General features: G+C 50.2%; 3 protein-coding genes across 4 annotated transcripts in view; 2 read left to right on the plus strand and 1 right to left on the minus strand.

The window, feature by feature from the left end:
- The window catches only part of LOC127033326 (zinc finger protein 239-like), a 156,146-nt gene that overhangs the window by 84,865 nt on the left and 50,085 nt on the right, over positions 1–21,196 (plus strand). The window contains exon 1 of one of the 2 annotated variants that reach the window (XM_050921335.1): positions 11,985–12,068. The exons of the other annotated variant lie outside the window; for it this stretch is intronic. The gene's annotated coding sequence lies outside the window, so the exon portion shown is untranslated. Of the gene's footprint in view, positions 1–11,984; positions 12,069–21,196 lie in introns of those variants that run through there. 2 annotated transcript variants of the gene reach the window in all.
- LOC127033127 (zinc finger protein 774-like) lies at positions 5,656–7,050 on the minus strand. The gene is made up of 2 exons (XM_050920932.1): positions 6,545–7,050; positions 5,656–5,668 (listed from the first exon to the last, which is right to left on the minus strand). The coding sequence occupies exons 1-2, from the start codon at positions 7,048–7,050 to the stop codon at positions 5,656–5,658; spliced, it is 519 nt and encodes a 172-aa protein (XP_050776889.1).
- On the plus strand, positions 9,422–18,867 carry LOC127033128 (zinc finger protein 436-like). The gene is made up of 5 exons (XM_050920933.1): positions 9,422–9,534; positions 11,980–12,028; positions 12,284–12,410; positions 13,424–13,537; positions 14,542–18,867. The coding sequence occupies exons 1-5, from the start codon at positions 9,422–9,424 to the stop codon at positions 15,822–15,824; spliced, it is 1,686 nt and encodes a 561-aa protein (XP_050776890.1). The 3' UTR covers positions 15,825–18,867.

The raw sequence follows: 21,196 nt of genomic DNA on the forward strand, positions 1-21,196 counted from the left end.
GGGCTGGAAATAGGGGTGCTGCCGCCCCACTCTGCTCCCGGCTTGAAGTGGATTAATTCCAGCACCCCAACTGTACAAATTGTTTCAGGGTAAAAGTTCTTGGGGAGCCCCAGGTTTCTGCGTATGGGCCGGTGGACACCGTTCTCATGCCTGACCCCCAGCGCAGCCTGATCTCTGAAATCACAACAGCTCCCTCCCAGCTGTTTCCCCGTTTCTCTCCCAGTGGCTGGTTTGCCGAAGTAGACAGGTGCGAGCTGTCTCAGTGATGTGTATCCACCGTGCCTCTCGCAACAGGACTTGGTTGGGCGGCGTCTTGTCATGCTCCAGTAATAAAATCGACCCCAAGACTCATCCTGATCCCATTTCAATGAATAGTCAGAGTCTAGATTTAATGGGGAGCTGGAGGGCGTGGATCAGCGTCCATGTTGCTGTACTCAAGCCGGGGAAGCTAATGAGCCAACGAGGGGACCATATTCGGGGATGAATCCGTCATGTGCTGGCTGAGGCAGGTTGCACCTAGGCTAAGGAGAATGGGGAGTTCATGTGGAATGAGGACCAGGTCTAACAGGAACACCCAGAGAGACCAAAAACCATAGAAACCAAAGGCGCCGATCGTGCGTACACTGACACTGACCTGCTTCGCTTGACTGCTGCCAGAAACCCTGCGGATTTCATAGGAAAATGTTCATGATGGTAGAGGCAGGTGGGTGAGTAAATTTCTAGGGCCAAGAGTCCACCTCTGAGATTTCAGTCCCTTTTAGCCTATTTGTCTTAATTTTATAATAGAAGGCAATGTCCTTAGCCTGGGCTATCCCAGCCGAACCTGGGGCCGTTCTGTTCAAGGGAATGAGCCCCCACTGGTAAGCCATACGGCCAACGCCCAACGCTACTGCAGGATCCTCGATCTCTGTTGATGGCACAGTCACCGTGCCAGGGGAGTAAGTGCTATATTGAGCGGTTGCCGGTTATAGAAACTGAAGCAGTGGCCTATTGGGATCAAAGTAGTGGGGGGTGCCGCGTGACCCCTTTTGTTGACCTTTGCCCTTCTGGGCTGGGCTCTGGCACCGCTCCTGAGCTCTCCCCAATTCCCCCCTTGACGAAGAGCCTTACTGGCACCAAGGGTCATCCGGACCCAGTGTTTTAGAACAGTGGTTTCCAAACTTTTTTTCTGGTGACCCAGTTGAAGAAAATTGCTGATGCCCACAACCCAACAGAGCTGGGGATGAGGGGTTTGGGGTGTGGGAGGGGCTGAGGGCTGGAGCAGAGGGTTGGGGCACAGGTTTAGCTCAGGCAACTCCCGGTCAGCAGCACAGCAGGGGTGCTAAGGCTGTTGGCACCACAGACTGCTCTGCGCCCTGCAAGCAACCAGCAGCAGGTCCGGCCCCTAGGTGGAAGCACACAAGTGGCTCTGCGCAGCTCTTTCCCGCAGGCACTGCCTCCCGCAGCTCCCATTGGAACTGGCCAATGGGAGTGCGGAGCCGGTGATCGGATCAGGGGTAGTGCGCAGAGCCCTGTGACCCCCCTGCCTAGGAGCCTGACCTGATACTGGCCATTTCCGGGGCGCAACACGGTGTCAGAACAGGTAGGGACTAGCCTGCTTTAGCCGGGCAGCGCCGCCAATGGGACATTTAATTGCCCAGTCGGCAGTGCTGACTAAAGCCGCTGCGACCCAGTGCCTGACATGCTGTGACCCAGTACTGGGTCACAACCCACAGTTTGAAAACCACTGTTTTAGAAAGCCCACTTCGCTGGAGACAGCTTCGAGAAAGACCTGGTTTTACAAATATGTAAGTTTCCCGTACAGCACTGGGATCGTTCTCACAGGGACCTATGCTCTCTGGGAGCTCAGAAGAACTGACAGAGCAGAACCATAAGGGAAGAAAGTTGGGCATCTTCCCCTCCAGTGACAGATGATAGGATCCTGCAAGGAGAAATGACACCGTGCCTCCTACAAATAGGTTCCCTGTCCCCTTGCCATTCCTCCCTGTGGTTATCCCACCAGGCTTCAGAAACTGATTGACTCTCCTTCTGAAGAAGGCAGGTGACTGGGAAATGAAACCCAGAGGGGATTTCCCTATAGACAAGGGATTTTCCCTATAGAAGAGTCTGAAGGCTGGGAGACCCGGCATCAGCTCTCTGTGGTGCTCAGCGTGGGGGAAAATAGCATCTCAAAGACGCCTCCAGATAGCCACGGAAACTGTTAAAGGCCATTTGGACTCATTAGTCAAGCCAAAGGACACGGGGAGTTTGAGAAACTAAATTCCATCTCCAAGCCAAGCTGAGGCGTTTATCCCCCTGGGGATGTCCCTGGTGAGTCGGGAAGGAAAGACTCTGCCATCCTCATACAAGACACTGTGGTAAATGGGGAGGGGTGAGCCGCTGGGCTCCTTCTGACCTCGGTGATGGGGATCAGCTTGGCTTCAACTTAAGGCTGGCCAGGTCTGTGGACTTCCCTGGCTTCTGTCTCAGATCTGCCCAGCTTCGACTTCTTCGGAGGACAGCTCTCTCCCTATCACTCCCCTGGTGGCATCATTTGCAATCCTTAAGAATTCAGAGACAGCTTCTCCCAGCACTCACAGGCTATTTCCTGTCTCTCTCTGGCGCTGGTGCAGTGAGTTCACAGTTCTCAGCTGCCTGGCTTTCAAGAGCAAACTCAGCCGTTTCCCCAGTTCTGTTCCCCTCCATCTCCCACATTCTCCCCTCCTGTCTGTATCTCACGTCACTGCAAGGGTCAGGCCGCAACTTCCTTCCCCAGATCAGTCTCTGTCTTTCGGACTGCGACTCTCGCACCATGCCATCCGTGTCCGTGCCCAGCGTTATTTAAAATCAGCATTGTTCAAATGACACCAACATCTCATGGCCAAAAGTGTGGACATGGTAAAAATAAAACAAAAATCAAGCACTATTAAGGCAAATGATTGTTTGTCTTACAAAGTCTCCAGTATAAATCTGAGCTCATGTCAAACAAAATGAGTATCCGAGTCTAGATTTACAAATTATATGGCTGTCTAATCAGATATCCCTCATACACAGCCTGTAGGACTTCCTACATTAATTCCTGTGTAAACCAGACCATTTCTTTTTGGGGTTGGGAGGGGGGAATCCAATCTTGATTTTGAAAATTGCCAATCATGGGGAATCCACCACAGTCCTGGGTAAATTGTTCCAGTGTATTAACTTCCCTCGCTGTTAAAATATGGGGCAATTTTTCTATTCTAGATTTGTCTAACTTCAATTTCCACCCACTGGATCTTATAAGATCTTTGTCTGCTAGATTGAAGAGTCCCATATTATCAACTTTCTGCTACTCAGAGAGGCACTTCTAGGGTCTGACCAACTTAATTTCCTCCTTGATAAGATAACTAGAATGAGAACTCTTGGAGTCTTTTGATATACGGCATGTTTTCCAGTCCTTTAATTATTCTCATGTTTCTTCTCTGACCCCTCTCCAATTTCTCAACATCCTTCTTGAATCGTGGACCCCAGGACTGGATAGTGTATTCCAGCAGTGGTCACACCAATGCCAAACACAGCAGAAATATAATCCGCATACTCATACTTGCTATACTCGTTTATTTATCCAAGGATCTCACAAGCCTTTTTCGCTACTGCATAGCACAGGGAGTTCATAGAATCACTGACTGGAAGGGACCTCGAGAGGTCATCTAGTCCAGTCATCTAGTCCAGTCCCCTACACTCATGGCAGGACCAAATGTTACCTAGACCATCTCTGGATCATCATGTTCAGATGATTATCCATCACAAACCCCAACATCGTTTTCAGAGTCACGGTTTCCAGGATAGAGTGCCCCACCCTGTGAGTATGGCCCATGTTCTTTTTTCCGAGACGGTATTACATTGACATTCAACCGTATTAAAATGCAGGTGGTTTGCATCCAGTCAACCCAGTGATTTAGATCGCGCTGTGTCAGCGACCTGTCCTTTTCATTATTTCCCACTCCCCTAATAGTTGTGTCATTGGCAAACTTTATCTGTGATGAGTTTATATTTTCTTCCAGGTCTTTAATAAAAATGTTAAATAGCGTGGGCCCATGAACCAATCCCATCCGGACCACATTCTAGACCCAGCTCGACCCTACTCAGCATCACAACACCCTGACTTCTAGGCACCAGGCAAATTCCTGGAACAACTATGGCATTCGTAGAACCTGACTTAAGCATGATGAATGGGGTGAGAGAGGTGCCCAAGAATGCGATCCATGCTCCAAGGGGAGCCACCTAAGCTAGCCAATGGGAGGTGCTGATGAGAGGGGTGTGTCCTCAGTCCCTCCCCTCTGACAGAGACAAGGGCCTATCTCTGCTCATGATCCGCAGTCTGGATTTAACCCCTCTCTTGCAGACATGTGGCTTAGGCACCTATGTCCATTCTTGTGAGAGTGTGTTAGACACTTGTCTCTCTCCACACATAATGGCCTGAGGAGGAGGCGGTGATGCGACCCACCTATTAGCTCAGTGGTAAGAACACTTACCTGGGATGTGGGAGACCCCGGTTGGAATCCACCCTCTGCCTGAGGGAGAGAGAGGATTTGAACAGGGTTCTCCCATGGGAGAGCGATCACCAACCTATGGGATATCCGGATATGGGGGTTCTTTAGTCTCTCCTGTTGAAGCTGTTCTGCTGCATATGAGTAATGAAAGAGGCTTTGGAGCAGGGAGACCGGGTCTCACAGGTCCCTGACCCATAGGCGCCAAATCCGTGGATGCTCCAGCAAAACTAGTGGGTGCTAAGCACCCACTGGCAGCCAAGCTTCCCCCCACCTTCTAGCCTGCTGATAGCCCTGCTGACCAACTCCTCCTCCTCCCTCCCAGTGCCTCCTGCTGGCTGTGGATCAGCTGTTCCGGGGAATGCAGGAGGCACTCGGAGAAAGAGGGGGAAGCAGGCAGGACCAGCGCTAGGGTTTTGAGCGCCCTAGGCGGACGGCAATTTCGCCGCCCCGCCCGCTGGTCCTGCGGCTTTGGTGGAGCTGCCGCAGTGGTGTCTGTGGGAGGTCCACCGGAGCCGCGCAAGCAGCCGACCGTCCGCAGGCACGACTGTGGCAGCTCCACCGGAGCCGCAGACCAATGGACCCTCCGCAGGCACCTCTGCGGCAGCTCCACGGGAGCTGCCTGCTGCCCCCTCCGGCGGTGCCCTGACCCAGGGGGACACCTTGGGCTGCCGGCTGCTGCGGTGGCGCCCTGACCCAGGGGACGCCCTAACCCAGGGGACACCCTGGGCTGCCGGCGCTCAGACTCCCTCTCTGTCTCAGCAGCAGCAGTTGCTCAACCATTTAAAAAAAATTGGGGGGTGCTTTTTGGCGCCCCCAAATCTCGGCACCTAGGCAACCGCCTAGTCCGCCTAAATGGTTGCACCGGCCCTGGAAGCAGGGACAGGGCACTCTTGGGGAGGGGGCAGGACAGGGATGGGAAAAGATGGGGTGGAGGTTGGGCCTGGAGAAGAGGTGGAGTGGGGGAGGGGGTGGGGCCTAGGTGGGGGTCAAGCACCCCCCTCCACCAAGTAGAGAGGAAGTCGGCACCTATGCCCTGACCAACAGGTTATGGAGTCATTCCCTCCCACTCTATCCATTCGTGTTTTAGAAAAGGTACTAACCCCCCCCCCACACACACAACAAAACAACAGCAAAAGAGTTCTCCCCTTCAGCACAACCCACTACAACAAAAGAATAACAGGGGATGAGACAATCTGTCCCCAGAGGGGGGAAGTAGATGAGTGTAAAACTCAGTTTGCTCATGAACGGAGCAGTGTAAGTGATATGCTCACGATTGGCTGCTCCTGGGTCCTCACCCCAGACATGGGCAGCTGGATACTTGGGGGCCAAACGCCCCTGATGTGTGTGGGAAATAGAAAATGTTTGGTCTCTTTACTGTGGTCTGAGAGAATTTCTCTCCTGCCTGCAGGAGTCTCTGATGTCCAGTATGGTGTGAACGCCCCTTGCAGTATTTTATATGCTAATAAGATCTAAGAGGTCTCTTTCCTTTGTGGATTTGCTGATGCCTCCGACAACCTGTGCCCCGAAAGATCCTTCCCCCGCCTTCAAATTTTTTCTCCCCTGTGGAGTCTATGATGTCGAGTTAGGTGGAGCTCTGACTGAAGCTTTTCCCTCAGATCTGACACGTATAGGATTTTTCTCCTGTGTGGCTTCTCCTATGTTTAGTGAGGGTCGAGCTGTCGCTAAAACTTTTCCCACAGTCCGAGCACTTATAGGGTCTCTCTCCCGTGTGAGTTCTCTGATGTGAAAAAAGATCTGAGCTCTGACAGAATCTTTTCCCACAATCAAGGCATTTAAAAGGGCGTTCGCCAGTGTGGATTCTCTGGTGTGTAATAAGGTTTGAGCACTGACTGAAACTTTTCCCGCAGTCCACACATTTATAAGGTTTCTCTCCCGTTTGACTTATCTGGTGTATAACCAGGTGTGAACGCCAATCAAAACTTTTCCCACAGTCCAGGCTTTTATAAGGTCTCTCTCCTGTGTGGATTTTCTGATGCGTAATAAGATCTGAGATCTGGTCGAAACTTTTCCCACACGCTGGGCATTTATCTTCTGCGTGGGTTCTCTTGTGTCGCATAAGGTGTGAACTCCGATTGAATCTTTTCCCACAGTCAGAGCATTTATACGGTCTCTCTCGCGTATGGATTCTCTGGTGTGAAATGTGGTTGGAGCTCTGATTGAAGCTTTTCCAACAGATGAGGCATTTGTAAGGTTTCTCTCCAGAATGGATTCTCTGATGGATTATAAGCTGTGTTCTCTGATCAAAACTTTCCACACAGATAGGGTATTTGTAGGGTCTGTCTCCCGTGTGGCTTCTCTGATGGGAAAGAAGATCCGAGCTCTGAATGAAGCTTTTCCTGCACTCAACGCATTTATAGGGTTTCTCTCCCGTGTGTGTTCTCTCATGTCTGTTGAGTTGTGAGCTCTGAATGAAGCTTTTCTCACAGATGAGGCATTTATATGGCTTCTCTCCTGTGTGGATTCTTCTGTGTGAAATAAGGTTTGAGCTCTGATTGAAGCTTTTCCCAAGCTCGGCGCACATGTTTTTTTCTCTTTCTCATGTTGCTTCTCTGCTGGGCTGTTGTTTCATTGAGTTCCTTGCATCCTCCGACACATTAAACCTACCCACTTCTTTTTCTGGCTGGTTTCCTAGCTGTCTCTCTGACTGGCCCTGATTTCCACAGGCTTTCTCATGCTCACAGCTCTGGCTAAAGTTCCCTCTGGATCTTCCCAATAATGTCCCATGCGCTTCCCCTGGCTCAGGACCTTCCAGCAGTGAATTCACCTCCTTGTTTTCACTCATCATCCCATCGGCTGCTGAAATAAAGAGAGATAATCCGGACAGGTGTCGTTCCCTGTGCTGGGGAGAAGGCAGAGATGGGGAACTGCAAAAAGGGGAAACACGACACAGTAACTGGTGGGGAGACTGAGAAAGGGAAAATTTTACTGACCCATCTTTAATTTTTCCTTCTCCGAAGTGGGTCCCTGGTGCTCCATGATCCCTTACAACTGGGTTGTCCGCTCACTGGACAGGCTCCAGCAGACTGGCAGTGTGGGCCACGCTGCTCTGCTGACTCCTGGCGGGAAAGCCAGGGGAAAGAGAAGGAAAAGAGTGTGAAAATGGGCAAGCGAGACCGTGATGCTCAAACCTACATCCAGCTACCAGGGGCAGAGGCTGACTGTGCTGGGAGGAGGAACAGCAGGAGAAGGACAAAGCCCACTCCACCACCACCACCCCATAGGTAATATGGGGCAGGGAGCGCATGGCAGCCCTGGGCTAGGCACAGGGCGGTGGGGTTGCTGGGCCGAGTAGACATGTGTGGGGAGGCGTGAGTTGTCTATGGCCATCAGGCTAACAAGGGGGGAGAAGGCCATTTAATGATCAGGCCAGGGGACTAAATTTGCACCCAAGGGAGACTTCCTGGCTCTTGAGGTGGAGAAGTGGAGTGAGTGGAACAGGGCCAGGAAGACACAGAGCAAGGGCTCCTGGCCAGCAGCCACCACTCTTCAGCTGCCCGGCTCCGAAGGCAGTGCTGCCGCCAGCAGCAGTGCAGGAGTAAGAGTAGCAGTACCACAACCCCTCCTACAATAACTTTGCGGCCTCCCACCCTTCCCTCCCCCACACAACTCCTTTTTGGGTCAGGACCCTACAATTACAACACCGTAAAATTTCAGATTTAAATAGCTGAAATCATGAAATGTAGCATTTAAAAAATCTTATCATTGTGAAATTGACCCAAATAGATAGTGAATTTGGTAAGGCCCTACTGATAGACAAAGATTGGAAAGAGAGACAGAAAAAACGGGACTAATCCAAACAGAAAGTCTACGGATACCACCCAAGCTCTGTTAAGCTCTGACTGGCAAACAAGAGGAAAAAGGAGCTGGAAATTAATGGATCAAAACTGGCGTGTCGGAATTTAGGATTGACAAGTGAAGAAAACAACCAGGGGAGGGTCTATCCAGCTGATCACTCTTTGGAGCCCATAAAGAGAGGGACCTTGAGGAATAAAAGGGTGGACCAGATTCCTGGGAGAGTCCCTGGACCAAGAAAGATCTGTGTCTCCCGAGAACTATGATCATTGGGACATCCAGAACAACAGGCCGGGGAGAACGCCTGCCCATCACCCCTGCACCAGTGCGACCCCGGCCTGTTACACAGGAGATCCTGCTCTGTTTCCCCTTCCCTTGTGTGCTGCTTTCCGACTCCAGGGGCTGAGCTCTGACAGAGGCACTTTACCAGAGTTTACAGGATTTCTCTCTCCATCACCTGGGCTGGGCACAGGGGGGGCTTGGATGAAGCTCTGCCCTCGCCCTGCAGCTGCTTAGTCCGGGCTTCCAGGTCACAATGGAGGAGGCAGTGGCTCCTGACCCAGGAAGATAAACAGAGACAAACTGCCCAGCCAGTGCAGCGCCACCTCTTAGCAAGAGCCAGAGGCCTCTGGGTACCGCAGCTGATGAACGGTGGCCCTGTCCCCTCTCCATCCCTCCCTGCTCCCCACCATCAGGACCCTGGAGGGATGTGGCCAATTTCCTTCTCTAAGCTCCTTCCTTGAACTGCAGAAACCTGCAGAGCAAACCACACACTGTCACCGAGAAACGTGTCCCCTCCCCTGCGGCTCAGGGGGGCTCCCTGGGGCCAGGACCCCATCACCTCAGTGTTCTCTTCGGTTCTGGGGGGCTGGGACAATGTGCACAGTGGGGGGCGGGGGGTTGAGAGCCATTGAACCAAACTGCAAACCCTGATATGATGGAAACCGCTTCAAGCCAGGGGGTGCAGCACCCTCCCCCCAAGCACCCCTAGCTCAGCACCTCTGCTGGGGACCTCCCAAATCCCCATCGAAATCCCCCTTCTCAAAGGGATCCCCATGGACACAGGCTGCCCCTGTCTCAGGGATGCAGAGATGCAGGGCATGGGGCCAGGCGGCGGCTGCGACGGGGTGGGGTTCTCGCTAGGACCCAGAAGGGAGCTGGGCGGGGGCGATGGCTGGATCCTGGCAGCAGGAAGTGAATCGCAGTCGCTCCGGTAACCCTTTGTGGCTGTGTGAACGCCCGGCATTGCCCCTTGCGAGACCCCAGCCAAGCCCCCTGCTGCTGTGAGTGGGGACCCGACTCCTGGCTGCAGCCGGAGGTGACTATATTGCGGTGGCGAGGGAGGTGGCAGCTTTTATTGGAGCAACTTCTGTTGGGGCGAGAGATCCAGACAGCAAATGTGATAAATCCCTACGGGGGTGGGGGGTAATAGGCACCTATGTGAGAAAAAGACCCAGAAATCAGGACTGTCCCTATAAAATCGGGACATCTGGTCACCCTACCACAGCCACACAGAGCTCTTCCTGCAGGGCTGGGAAGGGATCGCAGTGCAAGGGGGAAGGGCTTGGGTAGCATAAATTGTTAGCTCAGATTGTATTCAAGGTAACTGGCCCATTAACACCTCTGCAGGCACAGGACAAAAAGGGTTAGTGGGTTATAGATTGTCTGAATGGGTCATAAATCCTGTGTTTCTGTTTCATCCATGATTTTTAGTGTCTAACAGAGTAATGAATTTAAGCTCTCGGGCTACATAAAAATGGACACACTGGGTCAGACCCAAGGTCCATCCGGCCCAGTGTCCTGTCTTCCAACAGTAGCCAATGCCAGGTGCCCCAGAGGGAATGAACAGAACAGGGAATCATCAAGTGATCCATCCTCTGTCGCTCATTCCCAGCTTCCGGCAAAAGACAGCATCCCGGCTTCTCTTTTGAAAGCCTGGGGCAGGTTTCCTTTGAGGATAAGGATGGCCAAGTGCGATATAGACTACACTGCATATTGAGGGCATTACATTCCTGCTGCTCCACATAAGACTCTCTTAGGGTGACCAGACAGCTAATGTGCAAAATCAGGACAAGGGGTGAGGGATAATAGGTGTCTATATAAGAAAAAGCCCCCAAAATCAGGACTGTCCTTATAAAATCGGGACATCTGGTCACCCTAGTCTCTCTCCCTGCAGAAAGCCCAGCCTAGCCAGCACATCCCATATTCCCCACAACACTCCCTTCCCTCCACATACACACCCCATTGATGGACCTATCCTCCATGAACTTATCTAGTTCTTTTTGAACCCTGTTATAGTCTTGGCCTTCACAACATCCTCTGGCAAAGGAGTTCCACAGGTTGACTATGTGTTGTATGAAGAAATACTGCTTTTGTTTATTTTAAACCTGCTGCCTTTTCATTTGGCAACCCCTAGTGCTTGTGTTATGAGAAGGAGTAATAACACTTCCTTATTTACTTTCTCCACCCCCATCATGAATTTATAGACCTCAATCATATCCCCCTTTACTTGTCTCCTTTCCAGCTTAAAAATTCTGTCTTATTAATCTCTTCTCATACGGAAGCTGTTCCACACCCCTAATCATGTTTGTTGTCCTTTTCTGAACCCTTTCCAATTCTAATATATCTTTTTTGAGATGGGGCAGTGATCCCCTGTTCTGTTCATTCCCTCTGGGCACCTGGCATTGGCCGCTGTCGGAAGACAGGACACTGGACTAGATGGACCTGTGGTCTGATCCGTTATGGCCGTTCGTATTTGTTTCCCTAAATACCCAGATTTTGAGTCACTTCCCCCCTTTGAAACTTCTGTTTTTGTTGGTGGGATTAAGTGAGTCTTTCCCACCACTGCCAATGGGACTGAAGCAACAGGCTGCTGCAAGCCAAGACTGTCAGAGAGTCCCTATGTTCTGCACGGATGGCTGTCAAATCCTCTTCTTTTCAATGAGGCTAAAGCCAGGCTGTTCTGTTTGGCACGAGATGGTGAAACCTGGGGGAGAGGTGGGGAACCAGAAGGAGGCTGGAGAATTGCAGGGGGATAGGGGAGCCGGACAGTATGGAGGGGGCTGGATAGGGATGTGCAGGGTGCATTAGAAGGGGAGTGAGGGGGTGGGGAAGCAGGGATGCAGAAGGAGGGGGTGCAGGGGAAGTGGGACAGGATGCTGACTGAGGGATTTAGGGGAAAAGGGCTGGCAGAGAGGGAAAACGTGAGCAGTAGGATACTGTAGCTGGGGAAATAAAGACGAGAGATGTTCCCAGCTCCTGTAACCACCCAAGAGCCATCCCCTGCATCGTCCCTGGGCAGACTGACTTCCCTGGGAATCAGGTGAGGAGCTGAGAGAGTAGAAGCCAGGTCCTGCCCTCACTGGATCCCCGGGGTGCTAGGGTGAAGCGCTGCCCATGGGGACGACATCAGGGCTATTTTGATTCTGTTCCTTCCTAGCGTGTAGTTCGGAGACTCTGCTACTGGGAGGGCTTAAAACTATCTCCGTGGGTTTCATCCTGATGTTCGTTGCTGGTTCCACAATGAAATAAAATGACCCAGCATTTGCCTGGAACCTAGAAAGTCCGTTTGCAGGCAAAGACCGAGGAGGGGACTGGGGTGTGAAATGCACAGAAGCCTCTTCTGAACTATCCCCGATTGCCCTTCTCACCCTGGCAGGTTGTGGAAGAGCGACCTCGTGGCTGTCGTGATTGTCCCGTCCTCCCAGGTGACAAGAAAGGACCATGACTGCGGCGGAGCAAACTCGGGTAGGGGATTTTCAGGGAGCTGCAGGTGGGTTTGTACTAGAGGGGGAGGGGCAGGACATACACAGGAGGGAGGGGGAGAGGGTGGAACTAGGGCAGGGGTGGGATTCTGCTACTCTCTCCCCACCCGGGATCTTCCATTTTATTGGCCATCTTCTCCGAGGAACAGTGGGGTTGTGGCTGGGGCAGCAGGTACTGACTGGGCTTTCTTGTTCCAGGGGCCGGTGACCTTCGAGGAGGTGGCTTTGTATTTCACCCAGGGCCAGGGGTCTCTGCTGGACCCCACTCAGAGAGCCCTCTATAGGGACGTCATGCAGGAGAACTACGAAACAGTGACCTCCTTGGGTAAGGAGTTCCTGTCGTCTTGGTTATGAAAACCCATAGGGACTCTTTTTTGGCTTTTGCTCACGCTCTTTGCTGGTTGCCTAGATTTAGAGCAAGAAAAATGATGAAAGGTCCAGAAAACATGACCTATGAGGGAAGACTGAAAAAATTGGGTTTGTTTAGTCTGGAGAAGAGAAGACTGAGAGGGGACATGATCACAGTTTTCAGGTACATAAAAGATTATTACAAGGAGGAGGGAGAAACATTGTTCTCCTTAACCTCCGAGGATAGAACAAGAAGCAAAGGGCTTAAATTGCAGCAAGGGAGGTTTAGGATGGACATTAGGAAAAATTTCCTAACTGTTAGGATGGTTAAGCACTGGAATAAATTACCTAGGGAGGTTGTGGAATCTCCATTATTGGAGATTTTTAAGAGCAAGTTAGACAAACCCCTGTCAGGGATGGTCTAGATAATACTTAGTCCTGCCAGGAGTGCAGGGGACTGGACTAGATGACCTGTCGAGGTTCCCTTCCAGTCCAATGATTCTGTGATTTCAGAGGATTGGATCCTGTATTCTCCAGATCCAGCGCTAGGTAGAAATTCATCTCCGGATCTTCTTCCATAGAACAGAAGCTCAGTAGCCCAATGGAGATGTTAATTCATCCCTTTGCAAAAGGGCAAAGTCTTGTATTTACCAGTCGGTATTAAGTCTCTTACATGCAGTCCCCGTTCCACTCTATTCCTGGGGTTAGCTCCCTGCGTGGGGAAGCTTTAGAAACAGGCAGGGAATTTAGCTCTGAGTCAGCAGGTCCCGCAGAGCGCACAGCTCCTGAAAACTCCCAACTGAGGGTGCAACACATCCCGATCTGCCTGTCCCAAGGGGCTTGGTCACCATGTCCCGGTCCCTTCATGTTCCACATCCACACAGCACAGCGCGGGGCCAGGTTAAGATCAGGGAATGCTCTTTGTAACAAATCCTCTCCCAATGCCTGACATGCCCTGATCTCGTCTGATTTCACCCCCTGCCCCAGCAGGATTTCCCCTTCCCAAACCTGAGCTGATCGCCCGGCTGGAACGAGGGGAAGAGCCGTGGGTGCCAGATCTCGACAGCTCTGCAGAAAGGGAGATCTCAAGAGGTGCCCGTACAGGTGAGTTATCAGTGAAACTGACACGGGAACCGTCTAGTGAGCGAAGGATAAAAGCCAAGGCTCCCAAGACTGTGCTGTGAGCGACTCCCCCAGTTCTGTCTCATCTCACCCAGGTCAAGATGGGAGTAGCAGATGTCTCATGTTGGGCGATTCTCAAGACTTGTCACCCATCCTGACTGACAGCCAGCAGAGGTCCCTGCCTGGCTTTCATACTGCGTGCAGACGTGGTCGCCCCATCTAAAAAAAGATATATTGGAATTGGAAAAGGATCAGAAAAGGGCAAGAAAAATGATTAGGGGTGTGGAACAGCTTCCGTATAAGCAGTGATTAATAAGACTGGGACTTTTCAGCTTGGAAGCGAGACGACTAAGGGGGGATGTGATAGAAGTCTGTAAAATCATGACGGGCATGGAGAAAGTAAATCCAGAAGTGTTATTTACTCCTTCTCATAACCCAAGAACTAGGGGTCACCCAATGAAATGAATAGGCAGCAGGTTGAAACCAAACAAAAGGAAGTATTTCTTCACCCAATACACAGTCGACCTGTGAAACTCTCTGCCAGAGGATGATGTGAAGGCTAAGACTATAACAGGGTTCAAATAAGAACTAGATACATTCAGGAAGGATAGGTCCATCAATGACTATTAGCCAGGATGGGCAGGGATGGTGTAGCCAGCCTCTGTTTGCTAGAAGCTGGGAATGGGTGACAGGGGATGGATCACTTGATGATCCCCTGTTCTGTTCATTCCCTCTGGGGCACTTGGCATTGGCCACTGTCGGAAGACAGGACACTGGGCTAGATGGACCTTTGGTCTGACCCAGTGTGGCCGTTCTTATGTTCTTTATTTCTCCCTGCGTGTTTGGATGGGAAATGAAAGCAGAAGTGTATTTTTCAATGTCTTCGACAGTTATCGTGCCATGTTTCCTCCTCCGCTGTTCCCCTGTCTCTCCTTTCACTCCACCCTTGGAAATGACTCCTGTCTCGATTCTCTCTTTCTCGGCAGGTGATGAGACAGTGAGTCAGAATGAGGAGAATCCAGAGCTGGAAGGTCCTGAGCAGGTGGAACCGCATGAGATGTTCTCAGAGAGATCCAAAGGGAACATTTCCCAGAAGAGGGAGCAGGAAAAAACCTGGAAGAGTCTGTGCATGTCAGAAAGGCAGCTGGGAATCCAGCCAGGGGACAAAGCAGGCAGATCCATTTTTTGTGGGGGAGGAGGATTCAAGGATCTTAAGGGAACCACAGCCCAGCAGAGAATCCGCCTGGGAGAGAGAAAAAACAGTTGCACGGCCTGTGGGAAAAGCTTCAGCCGGCGCTCAAACTTTATTTCCCATCAGCGAATTCACACGGGAGAGAGACCCTATACGTGCTTGGAGTGTGGGAAAAGTTTCATTCAAAGCACACAGCTGATCAGGCATCAGAGAGTGCACACAGGAGAGAAGCCCTATAAATGCCTCCAGTGCGGGAAAAGTTTCAATCAGAATTCACACCTCATTAGACACGAGAGGCTGCACAGGGGAGAGAAATTGTATAAATGCCCCGAGTGCGGGAAAAGCTTCTATCAGAGTTCGGGTCTTACCTCACATCAGAGAATCCACACTGGACAGACGCCCTTCGAATGCCTAGAGTGTGGGAGAAGTTTCGATTGGCGCTCACGGCTTATTGCGCATCAGAGAATTCACACAGGAGAGAGACCGTATAAGTGCCCGGAGTGTGGGAAATGTTTCATTCACAGCTCAGATCTTCTTTCCCATCAGAGAATCCACACAGGAGACAGACCCTATAAATGCCCCCAGTGTGGGAAAAGCTTCAATCACAGCTCAGATCTTCTTTCCCACCAGAGAAACCACACAGGAGAAAAACCCTACAAATGCCAGGACTGTGGGAAAAGTTTTAATCGGAGCGCTCACCTGTTTAGACACCAGAGACTGCACACGGGGGAGGAATCTTACAAATGCCCCAGCTGTGGGGAAAGCTTCAGTCAGCTCTCAGATCTTATTTCACATCAGAGAAGCCATACGAGTGAGAAATCCTATGAATGCCTCGACTGTGGGGAAAGGTTAAGTGACAGGTCGGCTCTTAATAGACATCGCCGAACCCACACAGGGGAGAAACCCCATAAATGCCTTGACTGTGGGAAAAGTTTTGATTGGAGCTCGAACCTCATTGTGCATCGGAGAATTCACACGGGAGAGAAACCCTATAAATGCCCAGTGTGCGGGAAAAGCTTCATTCGGAACTCGCACCTCATCCGACATCAGAGGCTCCACGCGGGAGAGAAGCCTTGAACGTGTCTGCTCTGCATTCAGAACGCACCACTGCGGGGGACTGATTTCTATGGTGCTCCATCGTGGGCAGCCTCGAAAAGCCTAGAAGCCTAAGAATCCCACTACAGCCTGAGCAGCATCAGCCTCCAAGGGCTGGTCTGGACTTGGGAAGGGGGTTAGCGTTAGCTAGCATGACCCCAACTCCGACCAAACCTCCCTCGCTGTTCCTAGTGTCGGCTGACTCGGAGTGTCTCATTTGTACGGTTCCCCCCCCTTTAGTCAAGTGATTGTGAGTCCCCAAATTCCCCCTTCAGAGACAGATTGGCTTCTTCCCAGTCGTTCTGATGATGCCCAATGCCGTTCTGAAGAGCTGCCATTTCTTGGGTACCTTTTTCCTTTTATAAAACGTAAGTGAGTAGAGAGCTGGAGCAGAGAGAGAAAAATGTGCTCACAGCCTCCGTGTTACATAAAGCAAACAGGGTGAGTGGTGGAGTGGGGATTCCCTCCTTCCTCCCTCCATTGTCACAGTCCCCCTTGACGCAGGAGACCTGAAGAGTTTATCCTCCCCCGTTCTCCCGCTCCGCTTCTCCCAGTGTCTCGTGACACAGTGCTGTCAGCTCTCCGTGCTCAGGAGTCACACCTTGACTTGTTTGAGCCACAATCAGACCGATGAGGGCTGGAGAGGCAAGTGTCAGAGACCTGGAGGGAGAATTTGAAGGAATCCCCAAGCCAGCATAGCTGTTCTGAGCTTACATCCACGTGCCAAGCTGTTGGTAAAACGCTAGATCCTCGAAGGGACATTGGCATGTTAAGTTCCTAAATCCAACACCCAGGCACCACTGAGCTTCTCAAAAGTGCTGCTTGGCTACTGCCTAACCCTGCAGGTGCCTGCATTCCCTAGGGGCCTAAACTCCTGCCTGTAAAGTCCTCTGGGCGGCTAAGTTTCAAGAGGTCATCTATGCCCTCCCTCCTTGCTGAGGCAGGATTAAATATACCAAGACCATTCCTGACAGGTCTTTGTCCTCCGTGGTCTTAAACACCTCCATTGATGGGCATTCCATAACCTTCTTAGGAAAATTGTTCTAGTGCTTAACAGCCCTTAGAGTCAGCAAGTTTTTCCTAATAACTAACCTAAATCTCCCTTTCTGCAAATTAAGTTGATTACATCTTGGCCTGCCTTCTGTGGACATGGAGAAAAATTGATCCTCCTCCTCTTTATAAACAGCCCTTAGCATATTGGAAGACTGTTATCTTAATGGGCAGCAGGTTTAAAACAAATAAAAGGAAATTCTTCACGCAGCACACAGTCAACTTGTGGAACTCCTTACCTGAGGAGTTTGGGAAGGCTAGGACTATAACAGCGTTTAAAAGAGAACTGGATAAATTCATGGAGGCTAAGTCCATTAATGGCTACTAGCCAGGATGGGTAAGGAATGGTGTCCCTAGCCTTTGTTTGTCAGAGGGTGGAGATGGATGGCAGGAGAGAGATCACTTGATCATTATCTGTTATGTTCACTCCCTCTGGGGCACCTGGCATTGGCCACTGTCAGTAGACAGGACACTGGGCTAGATGGACCTTTGGTCTGACCCAGTCTGGCCGTTCTTATCAGGTCTCCCCTCAGCCTTTTCTTCTCTCGACTAACCATGCCCAATTCTTTCAACCTTTCCTACTAAGTCAGGATTTCTCAACCTGTTATTTTTGTTGCTGTCCTCTGGTCTCTATCTAATCTGTTTGTATGTTTCTAATATGGACACGGGACACGGTTCTCCATCTGAGGCCTCATCCGTGCCGAGTACTTTGGAGCAGTTATCTCCCAAGCCTTGCAAGCGATGCTCCTGTTAATACATCCCAGATGATATTTGTCTTTTTCACAAAGGCATCACACAGTGGCATTGCAGAGCATGCCCAGCCCGCAGGAAAAGTGCTTCCTTGTTGAAGAGAGATCTCTCGAGAAGTCTTCAGGAGAACAGCCTAGAGCAGTGGTTCTCAACCTGTTTACTGTTCTGGGCTGCATATGCAGCTCTCTCTGTGTTTCATGGGCTGCATCTACACAGTATATATATGACCTGTCTGGCCCAGGGCCACCCGGGCGGAGGGGAAAGTGGGGCAATATGCACCAGACCCTACAGGGGCCCCCACGAGAATATAGTATTCTATAGTATTGCAACTTTTTTTTATGGAAGGGGCCCCCGAAATTGTTTTGCCCCAGGCCCCCTGAATCCTCTGGGTGGCCCTGGTCTGGCCCTGAGGATGTCACATGGGCTGCAGCTGTGTCCTGATTGGGCCTCGAGTTGAGAACCACTGATCTAGAGTCAATTACTGATTATCTCCTAGGGGTCTGTAGTGGGACCGGTGCTGTTCAACATATTCATAAATGATCTGGAAAAAAGGGTAAACAGTGAGGTGGCAAAATTTGCAGATGATACAAAACTGCTCAAGATAGTTAAGTCCCAGGCAGAGTGTGAAGAGTACAAAGGGATCTCACAAAACTGGGTGACTGAGCAACAAAACGGCAGATGAAATTCAATGTTGAGAAATGCAAAGTCATGCACATTGGAAAACGTAATTGCAACTATACATATAAAATGATGGGGTCTAAATGAGCTGTTCCCACTCAAGAAAGATGTTGGAGTTATCATGGATAGTTCTCTGAAAACATCCCACTCAATATGCAGCGGCAGTCAAAAAAGCCAACAGAATGTTGGGAATCATTAGGAAAGGGATAGATGATATAGAAAATGTCATACTGCCTCCATATAAATCCATGGTACTTCCACATCTTGAATACTGCGTGCAGATGTGGTCACCCCATCTCAAAAAAGATATATTGGAATTGGAAAAGGATCAGAAAAGGGCAACAGAAATTATTAGGGGCACGGAACGGCTTCCATATGAGGAGAGATTAATAAGACTGGAACTTTTCAGCTTGGAAAAGAGACGGCTAAGGGAGGATATGATAGAGGTCCATAAAATCATGACTGGTGTGGAGAAAGTAAATAAGGACGTGTTATTTACTCCTTTGCATAACACAAGAACTAGGGGTCACCAAATGAAATTAATAGGCAGCAGGTTTAAAGCAAACAAAAGGAAGTATTTCTTCATGCAACGCACAGTCAGTCTGTGGAACTCTTTGCCAGACGATGTTGTGAAGGCTAAGTCCATAACAGGGTTAAAAAAAGAACTAGATAAGTTCATGGAGGACAGGTCTATCAGTGGCTCTTAGCGGAGGCAGGGATGATGTCTCTCGCCTCTGCTTGCCAGAAGCTGGGAATGAGCAACAGGGGATGGATCACTTGATGATTCCCTGTTCTATTCATTCCCTCTGGGGCATCTGGCATTGGCCACTGTCAGAAGACAGGATACTGAGCTAGATGGACCTTTGGTCCGATCCAGTGTGGTCTTTCTTATGTTCCCTATCTACTGCCCCATCCCCATGCAACTATGAACTCTCTGCTCAGAAACCTGACCGGGGAAGAGGCTGGAGTGTCGCAGCCTGGGAATCTGGCAAAAGGGGACAGAGACTATATTTAAAGGGGGTACCTCTTTTGGGGAGGGGTCTGCCACTACATGGGCTTGAAAGAGAAGGCAGGAGGTGTTCTTCCTAGCCTGAATCACAGACAAAACCTTGAGGAAAGCAGAGGTGAGAGGGGTGACGAGCCAGGAAATCCATGACCAATTTATGAATGCTCTGTGAGGTTCTGATCTTTCCATGTGCATCTGTGTCAAAGTGCAAACCCCATTTTCAATCGCCAGGCTGATCTCTACCTTCCTACCATCTTCCAACCTCCATCCTGAACTAGAATTCCATAAGGGTTGCTGGCATGGGGCTAACAATGGAGGCCTGTTAACCTTTGACCACTCGCCATCCACACAGGTCAAGAGAGAGCAGCTAAGCAAGGCAAAGCTGTTTTTATAGGCCAATGAGGGAGGATCACTTGGCAACAAAGTCACCTGGCAAGCATCTGCAGTGGCCTGAGGAGAATGTCATTTGATTTGGGGAGGGGTAAACATTATAACAGAGCAGGAGTTGCTTCTTCAGAGCAGGACCTCAAGAGGAGGGGGAAGCCCAGCATGTAGGAGCCAGATGAGGCAGGGAATCTGCCTCCATACCTGAACACAGGTGGTCCCCCTCAAAGGCCCCCAAGGATAGGGTGAACTACTGAGAGGCACTGCTCTGAGAATGCTTGTTGTGTTCTGTATGATCATGTGTGCTTTAGCTGTTAAGTAAAAGAACAATGGTGTTCCCTGTGCAAAGCGTGTGGGTGTGTTACATTTTTATTGTAAACGTTTATTTCACTGTACACACACAAATAGATGTAAAATATTTCCACTGACAACAACCTGAAATTTACGAATAGGCAAAGTATAAGTTTCTCAAGCAGCGTTTTTCTTAGAGTTCAAATCCTGGTATTTAGACCTTTTCAATGAGGCTTATTTCAAAAGCACTGGGGAACGAGTAGTAAAAACAAGTACGATTGGTTGATGTAAGGATACGTATTCTGTATATTCTGATGTGGAATGCTGACAACTTGTGGTTTAATGCTTTATAAAAGTTTGAATGTTTTGACTCTTGACGCATATGGTCATTAAATAATTGTCGGACCTGTCAACTGTGACAGTTATTCCTGCTATGGTGAAATTGTAATTTTACTGCAACTGTGAACATTTTAAAAGATAAAAATCTTAAAACAAAAAAAGCTTCAAAATAAACACTGCTATTAACTGGTGAAATTATGAAAAAGTAAAAATCAAATTCTGCCTAGAGTAGTTATATGCCTCACAACTACTACATGGCCCCTTGGAGAGGTAGCTGAGAAGTATCACACCTTAGGGTGGATTTCTGGGTCAGGTTGTGTTTAACTGAAGAGGTGCAGGGGATGGTCTGAAAGATCAAGGGGCTAGCAGCTGGACAGTGGGTTCCAGTTCTCAGGAGGGGGTGCTAGACACAGGGTGTGTGACCTGACAGTGTGCCTCAGGAACCCAGGAGTGGGGCAGTGGCTGGATTCTGTTTAGGCTTCAGAGGCTTAAAACATCTGAGGACCCAGCTGGGTTCCCTCTCAGCACTTTAGAGACAGAACCCTCGACTTGGACCTGGGACCGAGGGATCACAGGACTTCTGCTATTTTGCAAAGATCTGTAGCTCTACATGATGATAATGATTATAATCAATTCTCATACTTCAGGGCTTCAGTGGGTCACCTAACAGGGGTCAGGAGGGAATTTATTCCCCTTGATGCACAATTGGCTTGATATTTTCTGTGTTCCCCACCACCACCACCTTCCTCTGAGGCATCAGAGATCAATCATGGCTGGAGACGGGACACTGGACAGGGTGAATCAGTGCTCTCAGGTGGTATAAAACCTCCTTTCTAGATTCTCTTGCTCAGGTGCT

This window comes from Gopherus flavomarginatus, chromosome 12 (assembly GCF_025201925.1).
Source record: "Gopherus flavomarginatus isolate rGopFla2 chromosome 12, rGopFla2.mat.asm, whole genome shotgun sequence".
Classification (NCBI taxonomy): domain Eukaryota; kingdom Metazoa; phylum Chordata; order Testudines; family Testudinidae; genus Gopherus; species Gopherus flavomarginatus.

Coding starts and splice junctions, on each gene's coding strand:
- LOC127033127 (XM_050920932.1), bottom strand. CDS start 7,050: ATGTGCGCCGAGCTTGGGAAAAGCTTCAATCAGAGCTCAAACCTTATT.
- LOC127033128 (XM_050920933.1), top strand. CDS start 9,422: ATGGGGCCAGGCGGCGGCTGCGACGGGGTGGGGTTCTCGCTAGGACCC. Junction 9,535..11,979: donor AGTGAATCGCAGTCGCTCCG/GTAACCCTTTGT, acceptor TCACCCTGGCAG/GTTGTGGAAGAGCGACCTCG. Junction 12,411..13,423: donor CGAAACAGTGACCTCCTTGG/GTAAGGAGTTCC, acceptor CTGCCCCAGCAG/GATTTCCCCTTCCCAAACCT.